This window comes from Triticum aestivum, chromosome 6A, assembly GCF_018294505.1.
Source record: "Triticum aestivum cultivar Chinese Spring chromosome 6A, IWGSC CS RefSeq v2.1, whole genome shotgun sequence".
Lineage (NCBI taxonomy): Eukaryota > Viridiplantae > Streptophyta > Magnoliopsida > Poales > Poaceae > Triticum > Triticum aestivum.
This window is the reverse complement of record NC_057809.1, coordinates 607823556-607833659: the sequence shown is the minus strand read 5'-3', so window position 1 is coordinate 607833659 and position 10104 is coordinate 607823556. Positions and strand designations below refer to the sequence as shown.

Sequence of the window (10104 nt, the reverse complement as noted above, 5' to 3'; positions counted from 1 at the left end):
CTTTATTATAATAGTGCGGTTTTTAGAGAGAACTCTGATCCGGTAAGGAAATCATAGTGCAGTTAATTTCCTACAAGGAGCTGGGTAGAAATGATCCGTGATGTAGTGCAGTTCAATGGAGACACGAGATCCTTTGTACTCCAATGGTTTTTTCAATGCAAATGCACCAGACGTCACAGCAAGGACGAGACAGGACTGCAGTTGGAAAGTGACACAACAGGAAACTATTCCAAGAGAAGAAACATTGGACAGCGGTCCATTTATACCCTCGTACGCTCGCCTCTCAACCGTCCATACGCCTATATAACACGGTCCTACCTATCTTCCTGCATCGGAACCAACCAAACAGGCACGGTTAGATACGATCGAGCTCAAATCTACGTACGCGTCCACGTACATACGCCATGGCGCTCCATGGACTCGCTTTGCCTAATTCTCAGGTCGTCCTGTCGGCAGCATGCACGCGTCCGCCGGCAACAGCCGGACGACTTGCAAGGGCACGCTTCCTGTTTTCCTCGACGTCGGTGAACCGTAAGCTCATCGTAAGCTTGTCCTCCATCAATAATCCCTACACGGCAGCCGGCGGCATGGTATGTACGGTATAGTTTGGTTCAAACTTTGTACATATTTTGTTTTGATTGAGAATTTATGCATGTCGCGTCGATTTTTTAAAAGAAATTTGCAGTAATTATCGATTATTTATTCGAGCTAGCGTAGCAGGAAGTGGCAGCAGGGGAAGACGAGCACGAGCTAAAGCTCCTGGGGACATGGAGGGGCCCGTTCGCGATGCGAGTGAGGCTGGCGCTCAACTTCAAGGGCCTGAGCTACGAGTACCAGGAAGAGGACCTTGCCAACAAGAGCGACCTTCTTCTTGAGTCCAACCCGGTGAACAAGAAGGTGCCCGTGCTCATCCACAACGGTGTGCCCATCTGCGAGTCACTCGCCATCTTGGAGTACATCGATGAGGTCTACCATGGGATAGGACCCTCCCTCCTCCCCGCCGACCCCTACCAACGTGCTAGGGCTCGATTCTAGGCAGCCTACATTGACAACAAGGTTCATGATTAATTGCCATTACTTGTGCACATGTTAGTTCTGTTAGTTTGTCGATGTAGTACGTAATATACAACGTGTGTGTGTGTGTGTGTGTGTGTGTGTGCACATGTGTGTTTGCAGCTAGTCGCGCCATGGTGGAAGATGTTTGTGGGCAAGACAGACAAGGAGAAAGAGGAAGGGACAAAGCAAACGCTAGCGGCGGTGGAGACGCTAGAGGGGGCCTTGAGGGAATGCTCCAAGGGGAAGCCGTTCTTTGGAGGAGACAACGTCGGCTATGTTGATGTTGTGTTGGGTGGTATGGTTGCATGGATGCAAGGGACCATGGCGCTTTGTGGTGTGGAGCTCCTTCACGCCACCAAGACTCCGCTTCTGCTGGCATGGATTGAGCGCTTTGGAGAACTCGAACCTGCTAAGGTGGTTCTGCCAAAAGTCGATAGGCTGGTTGACTTTGCAAAGATGAAACGTGCCCAAAGAACTCTAATCTAAGATGTCTCAGCAGTCCAAGAATAGCTAAGGATCTTGATAGGAGCGCAATGCATAGGAGTCATGACACGGAATACTATTGTTCTTTCTCTCACATGTTTCTTGTAACAATGCACAATGTTATTGTTCAGACAACCTAGTATTTTGAAGTTCAATCATCTTCATGTTATTCCTCCCTAATATAAATAGCTCAATGTCGATAAGTTATTATTTTGATGGAGTGAAAGGATTGTTGGAACATATTTTTCATTCCTCCCGTTAGTTCAGAATTTTGGAGTAACTGATAAAGCATGAACTTAATACAATCAGAGCAAAGAGGTTTTGCATTTAAAATCCTGCCACCGCAGTACTAAAAATATATTTTACATTCTACATTGATCCTAGCCTACACTACAGGACTCGCGGTCTATGCCTGCGACCACGGGTCGTCGGCATAGGCCCCTAAGCCGTCGGCATAGACCCGTCGGCGTAGATGTCGTCGGCGTAGTCTTGTCAGAAAGTCGGCATAGTATAGCCGTCGGCATAGGGACATATGCCGCGGCCTGGCGTCAGCCGTCGGCATAGTTTAGCCGTCGGCAGTGTTTTGCGTCGTCAAAAGCGCTGACGAATCGTGCAACGCCACGTGGCAGAGGTATGCTGACGGCTTTGCCGTCGGCATATCTCTGCCACGTGGCAACCCGTGGTACTCCTGGTGGCAGGACTATGCCGACGGCTGCCGTCGGCATACCTACGCCGCGGATCGGTGACGTGGCATGCGGTGATATGCCGATGGCCGCCCGTCCCGACCGTCGGCATAGGTTTGACGGCGTTAGCCGCTAGTCACGGGCGGGGACGTCGGGCCCACAGTTATACCGACGGCTCATTTATGCTGACGACTGGTGTCGGCATGTCTCCGCCTAGGTCGACGGCCATTCTGTGCCGACGGTGGCCGTCGGCATAGATCCACGTAACCCGACGGCCAGTGTAAGCCGACGGCCGGGACTGGGCTGTCGGCATATCTCAAACTAGGCCGACGGCAGCTGTAGGCATAGGTTTGGCCGTCAGCGTATGCCCGTTTTCCGGTAGTGCTAGATGTATACATAAGGGAGACCAGTAAGGATCGATGGTAGATTATTGTATTGTTAGCCATGCGTGAATACATGATGCAGAAGCACAACACCTTCGGACACCTTTGGACGGTTGGAAACATGCCATGGAGGCAGTGATAAAGTGTTTATACAGTACCATTATGTTCATGTAATATGATGCATGTAGGCTGCAAAACAGTTGGTGGAAGAGGCCAAAACTAATCATTGTCTATTGAGGATATCGCTTATTGTTAGTGTCTTGATCGGCTGAGAATTAGAGATTAATTGGAAATCCGATGATTAATCAATTTTATCGGTTGACTATTAATCGGTCTTTTTTATTTTTTGCAAATCCCATGTTCCCGGCACTAAAAACATGTTATATTCAACACGAAAACAATACTGAGCAGAAATGTTACATTGATTCCTTGCCTTTGAATTCTTGTACAACCACAAAAAAAAATAGGACAACAGTACATATTACGTTACAAGGTCCATAAAATACAAATAAACATAGTTCTTGCACACATAATTGTAGAAATATGCATGATTTATCGGTATATTCCTGCCAAATCGCTTGTAAGAGCGATAAATCGGCCCAACCGGTAAACGATGATGATGCATGTGGCATAATCTTATCGTTCACCCACCGTATAGTGACAAATCGGATGATACATCGTTGAATCAGCCGATTTTTTGAACAGTACTCTTAGCCTAGGTGTAAGAACACAATCAAAACATGGTTTCCATCCACATGATTGTCCCTCTGAGCGCATATGCGATAAGATGTCACAGTGGAAATGGATGTTTGGCTATTTTGTTTGTGTTATGGGGCAGAGGATGTGGCCCCCTCACTATAGTGATAGGACCCCCTCATTGCTCACTTCGATAACAGTTGTGTGTGTATCTCACGCGTCAGTCAGAAGAACTCCTTGCACGCATAAGGAAACCTAGCCAATGTCTCCCTAATGGTTGGGACTGTGTGGACGGCAAAATTCGGCCTCGCTTCCCTTGATTTTTTTTAGGATCCGATTCAATTAAAAAGGTCAGAGAGAGATGCCCAATTAATTAACAGAAAACCGGACGAAAACCGTCACAACACGCCCGCAAAAATAAGGCACACAGGGCGACTTGACAACCCACACAAGAACACACACACGCCCGCCGAGGAGAAGAGCGTCGTCGATGTTGCAATCCGGTGTCATCGTCATCACACCTCCGCGAGGGCGACTCCGACTCCACCATCGACGACCACCAATGTAGCCCGCACCGCAGACAAGCGCAGAGGCCTACGCCGGCCAATGTCAAGCAATCCACCACACGCGCCGGCAACTAGGCAGCTCCGACTCTGTCGACGAGCATTGTAGAAGAAAAGGCGCTGGGCCTGCGCCGACCCAGCGCCAGAACCGACCGCCCGTCTAGCATCGTCGTCACCGCAAGGCTTCTCCTCAGCAGCTCCGACTTCAGAAGACAAGCGAGGCAAGGTGACCCCTCCACTAGTAGAAAACAAGCATTTGGTTCAGGCCAGAAAAGGGCATTAATCCCGGTTCTCCTATGAAACGGGACCAATGGGTGCATCAGTCCCGGTTCATGAGGCCAGGGCGCCAGCCGGGCCTCGGAGGCCATTGGTCCCGGTTCGTCTGACCCCTTTGGTCCCGGTTACAGACACGAACCAGGACCAATGGGCCTCGCTTCTGGCGCAGCACCTTTAGTCCCGGTTGGTGGCTGAAACCGAGACTAAAGGTCAGTCTTCTGTCCCGGTTGTAGCCACCAACCGGGACTAAAGAGATGCCTATATATACCCTCGCCCATGTCCGCTCACTCCTCTGTTTTTTAGCCATGTGGGAGGTCTGTGTGCATGCACAGCCTCCCTTCTATGCATGCACATTAGGTGTTCGATGAAATGCCCGAGCCACACTTAAGTTTTCTCCTCTCCAAGCTCGACCTACAAGCTCCATTTTCCCCAAGATTTGTCTAGGTTTGATGGTCCGTCCCGTCCCGTCTCTGTCCTCACCACCGTCGATCGCCCGAGCTGATCTCGTCGCCGGCACCACCGTGGTGAGCCTCTTATTCTTATCTTCTTTTTAAAAGGAAATTCTTACATGTATGATTTAGATAGATACTTGTATGATTTTCTTACTTTTATTATTGTTTGTTACTCCCTCCATTCCTTGATATAAGGTGTATAGATTTTTGAGAAAAAAAATCTGAAATATAAGGTATATTGCGTTGCAACACTCGTATGGATAATGTTTTTAGGGATTTGATTACATTTCCTTATATTAGGCAAGCTTCTCTATTTTCTCATATTAATTAGTCAGGTGTAATCTCGCCCAAAACTTGTGAAAATTTTCCTCCACATGCGTTCTTTAATTTTTGTGCCAAAAACTATACACTCTATATTAAGGAACAGAGGGAGTATTATATAGTGTCATGGATTTGGTATCCGCCCCCGTCGGGCCTCGTCCTGTCTATGATTCGGATGTGGTATATTACCTTTTATTATGATTTGTTTTATTAGTGTTTATGACAATTACGCCGACCAATGTGACATAGATGTTTTTATCTAGGAGATATGTGAACCAGAAATTCCAACCGATCCTGTTGTCGAGAGGTTAAATTTAGTTGAAAAAGAAAAAAATTACTTGAAGAAAAAATCGAAAAGAATTGAGAAGGAGAACATGAAATTGGAGTTGCATGTTGCGGATGTCGTCGATGATCAGTACAAGATTAGTGAAACTACAGGAACTTGAGAGCCAGTGAGCTACCGGCCAACCATCTCAGCGGCATGAATATCCTTCCTTCGACGCTGACCCAGAAGCTACCCCACCATCTCAACGGAGAAGCAGCGTGGCTTCCACGGAGCTCGTTCAGCCTGATTTCATGGCTCCTCGCTACCCCGTGGATAGTATCACAGAGGCTGAACATTGTGTGCTAGTGACAAAAATGCTAGAACCTGACCTTGAAGGTGGTGGTCGGCTCTGTTCTACCTCCTCGAGGGAACTTTCCATTGCCGTTCGATTCCACATGGCTACCGAGCCCGTCCAGCTCCGGCAACCTCCCAAGGCAAGCCACCAATGAAGAGCCGCAGCCGGCGCGACGCACACCACCAGACCCGAACCACCAGGCGAGGAGCACGGGCTGCCACCCTGAAGCTCCGGATCTAGCCACACCAAGATGCCACCACGAGCTGCTACAACCAGATCCATCCGAAGCTGCCACAGGGGCTCCAGCTCCAGATCCACCCGACGCAGCCACCACCAGACCAAAACGGATCGGCCCGCCAAGGAGCCGCACAAGCCGCCGCACCATTGGAGAAGGGCGCTGGCGAGGTCATCGGGGTGCTCCAGCCGCAGGCCCGCTGGAGAAGGGCGTCGGCGAGGTCATCGGGGTGCTCCAGCCGCCGGCCCGTGATGTCTACTACACAACCTTCTTCTTGTAGACGTTGTTGGGCCTCCAAGTGCAGAGGTTTGTAGGACAGTAGCAAATTTTCCTCAAGTGGATGACCTAAGGTTTATCAATCTGTAGGAGGCGTAGGATGAAGATGGTCTCTCTCAAGCAACCCTGCAACCAAATAACAAAGAGTCTCTTGTGTCCCCAACACACCCAATATAATGGTAAATTGTATAGGTGCATTAGTTCGGCGAAGAGATGGTGATACAAGTGCAATATGGATAGTAGATAAAGGTTTTTCTAATCTGAAATTATAAAAACAGCAAGGTAGCAAATGATAAAAGTGAGCATAAACAATATTGCAATGATAGGAAACAAGGCCTAGGGTTCATACTTTCACTAGTGCAAATTCTCTCAACAATAATAACATAGTTTGATCATATAACAATCCCTCAACATGCAACAAAGAGTCACTCCAAAGTCACTAATAGCGAAGAACAAACGAAGAGATTATGATAGGGTACGAAACCACCTCAAAGTTATTCTTTCCAATCAATTCGTTGGGCTATTCCTATAAGTGTCACAAACAGCCCTAGAGTTCGTACTAGAATAACACCTTAAGACACAAATCAACAAAAACCCTAATGTCATCTAGATACTCCAATGTCACCTCAAGTATCTGTGGGTATGATTATATGATATGCATCACACAATCTCAAATTCATCTATTCAACCAACACATAGAACCTCAAAGAGTGTCCCAAAGTTTCTACCGGAGAATCAAGACAAAAACATGTGCCAACCCCTATGCATAAGTTCATGAACGGAACCCGCAAGTTGGTCACCAAAACATACATCAAGGGAATCAATAGAATACCCCGTTGTCACCACGGGTATCCCACGCAAGACATACATCAAGTGTTCTCAAATCCTTAAAGACTCAATCCAATAAGATAACTTTAAATGGAAAACTCAATCCATTACAAGAGAGTAGAGGGGGAGAAACATCATAAGATCCAACTATAATAGCAAAGCTCGCGATACATCAAGATCGTGCCACCTCAAGAACACGAGAAAGAGATCAAACACATAGCTACTGGTACATACCCTCAGCCCCGAGGGAGAACTACTCCCTCCTCGTCATGGAGAGCGCCGGGATGATGAAGATAGCCACCGGAGAGGGATTCCCCCTCCGGCAGGGTGCCGGAACGGGTCTAGATTGGTTTTCGGTGTCTACGGAGGCTTCTGGCAGTGGAACTCCCGATCTATTGTGTTCTTCGATGTTTTTAGGGTATATGGGTATATATAGGAGGAAGAAGTACGTCGGTGGACCTCCGGGCTGTCCACGAAGCAGGGGGGCGCGCCCAGGGGGGTGGGCGCGCCCTCCACCCTCGTGGGCAGCCCGGCACTCTCCTGGTCCAACTCCGATACTCCGTGGGCTTCTTCTAGTCCAAAAATAAGTTCCGTGAAGTTTCAGGTCAATTGGACTCCGTTTGATTTTCCTTTTCTGCGATACTCTAAAACAAGGAAAAAACCAAAACTGGCACTAGGCTATAGGTTAATAGGTTAGTCCCAAAAATCATATAAAATAGCATATAAATGCATATAAAATATCCAAAATTGATAATATAATAACATGGAACAATCAAAAATTATAGATACGTTGAAGACGTATTAGGCCGTCGGAGTCGCGCCGCCATACCACAGGGGCCAAGCCTTCCCCACCACCTCCACGCGCCGAGACACCGCCCACGTGACCACCGCAGAGAGAACCTAGGGCCGCCACCCCAACGCCCACCCTCGCCGAGCGCACCGCGCTGTCCAGGGCCGGTCCCGGAACGCATTCACGTGAGAGAGGCCCGCCGCCGCCGGCTGCTACGTGGGCTTTGCCCAACAGCGACGTCCGCCGGCGACGGGGGCAGGGAGGAGCGGGTGGGATGACGGCGGCGGCGCGAGGGTATGCTCGGGCCGCTCCCCTGAGGGCGACGCGAGCGGGGTGTGCACAAGCCTCTTTGTTTGCGAAGTTGATCAAAAGCGCCTCCCCTGATTTTCGCTAGCAAAGCATGCGTGAAGCCTACACTGATCCCACATGATGTGGCACTTCGCGTATGGTGCTTGAATACGGTTTTAGTTTTAAGTTCTAGGAGTATTTTAGCCTTTGCATTCCACTTGAATTTGATGGAGACCGAACCAAAAATTCTGAAAATTCCAAAACTAATTTGAATTTGTATGTACTACCAAAATTACTGGAGTATTTTGACCGAAAGGAGATTATTGTAATATGTACAGAAATTAATGAAATTTCACTGAAAGTGAGAACCAGTGATGCACTGATCATACGACCGGCGGTCATGAGCGTTTCGTGATTTCGATCCTCATGCTATGCCCAATCATGGCATGATGCGCCGGCGGCACATAAGATGTTGTAAATTTAGTAAGCATCCGATTTACATTTGTAATCGAAAATATTCAGAATTTCCATTGAAAATATGAAATAAGCACTGACGAGATGAGCATTACATCCGATCCATATGCTAATCACCAGTGGCTAGTCGCCGTACACGTACACACGAATTGCCTAACCACTCGGACCAGCTCGTCTGAGGCATCACCGAAGGGGGCGAAGACGAAGAAGCCGTGGCCCTGCCCCTCGAACTCGGCGAGCTCGACGGGCTTCCCCATGGCCCGAAGCCTCGCCACGTACTCAGCCACCCGGTCGCGCATCCGGTCACGGCCGGCCTTGGCGACGAGCACCGGAGGGAACGGCACGTCATCGAGCGGGGCGCTCTCCGGCCCGAACGGGTTCGCCGCCGGGTGGTCCCTGGTGGCTCCGTCGGGCAAAGCCAGCCGCCACATCTGGTCGAAGTTCCTCCCAGGGTCGAACTCGGACGACGGCGCCATGGCCTCGGCCTCGGCCTCGGAAGCCGTCCTCTCCTCGCCACCGAAGTAGGGCCAGAGTATCACGCACCCGACGACGCGCACCCGGTGGCCAAGCGCGAGGGCGCCGGAGCCGAGGCGGGCGGCGACGTGGTGCACCATGTTGCCGCCTGCGGAGTCGCCACAGAGGAACACCCGGCCGAAGTCGGCGCACGCGGCGAGCCAGGCGTCGGTGTCGGCGGCCGCCTGGTCGCGGAGCCACGAGAGGACGGTCTCGGCGTCCCTGTGCGCGGCTGGGAGGCGGTGCTCCGGGGCGAGCCGGTAGTCGGCGGAGAGCACGAGCGCCGGGAGCTCGCCGGCCAGCCGGAGCGCGCCAGCGTGGAAGTTGGGCCACTCGAAGCTGGCGATGCAGAAGCCTCCGCCGTGGAAATAGACGAGCACCGGGAGCTTCGGATGCTTCTTCTCTGCGCGGCCTGCGGTGGTTGGCCTGTACATCCGGAGGCGGAGGCCGTGGCCGGCGTCGTACACCACGTCTTTCCACTGGACGGGAAGGTCGGAGGGGATGTGTCTCAGCATCGGCAAGTGGGAGTAGTCCAGGCTGCGCCTCACGGTGCCGTCGCTCAGGAGCTGCACGATGCCCATGCAGTCCTCCACCACATGCGGCGGCGCCGGCGCCGAACCCGAGGCAGCAGACGCCGGCGAGGACGGTATAGTCGACATTGTGGTACGAATGGATTGGCTTGGCTACACGGTGGCCTTTCCTATACAAGCTACAAGTAATAACCGGCCGGGCACACAGAAAAGCAATTCTCCCATTCGCGGGATGTCCCGTACATGAAAGCACACTGTTCTGGCTAGGCTCCACTGTTCCATACTTTTGCATTTTATTTGAAGTTAAAACCTATTATATCTTTTAAATCAAAATACAATTTATAACCCGTTTGTATATTTGTGTTTTTGACAACGGGAACTTTAATAAGAGACCATTTTTTAAATATATTTCAACAATTTTAAAATGCAAACTCTGAAACACGGTAAAACAGTGTTAAATTAATAAGAATCAGTTTGATACATTTTTTTGCGGGTCAGTTTGATGCAAATTGGCACACAGCGTAATACTCCCTCCGTCCCAAAATTCTTGTCTTAGATTTGTCTAGATACGAAGAATTTTGAGACTGAGGGAGTATTATGATACGCAACCACACACGGTGAGCCATAGTGAAACATT

At 50.0% G+C, this 10104-nt stretch overlaps 1 protein-coding gene and 1 pseudogene across 1 annotated transcript; one reads left to right on the top strand and one right to left on the bottom strand.

The window, feature by feature from the left end:
* The first annotated feature begins 404 nt into the window (after positions 1–404).
* On the top strand, positions 405–1542 carry LOC123131341 (probable glutathione S-transferase GSTU6; annotated as a pseudogene).
* Positions 1543–8461: 6919 nt separating this feature from the next.
* Positions 8462–9637, bottom strand: LOC123131340 (probable carboxylesterase 15). Its single transcript, XM_044551034.1, has one exon. It carries the CDS (start codon positions 9594–9596, stop codon positions 8538–8540), a length of 1059 nt encoding a protein of 352 aa, XP_044406969.1. The 5' UTR covers positions 9597–9637; the 3' UTR covers positions 8462–8537.
* Between the last annotated feature and the right edge of the window lie 467 nt (positions 9638–10104).

Excerpts from the sequence above, each read along its gene's own strand:
- LOC123131340 (XM_044551034.1), bottom strand. The coding sequence starts at position 9,596 with ATGTCGACTATACCGTCCTCGCCGGCGTCTGCTGCCTCGGGTTCGGCG.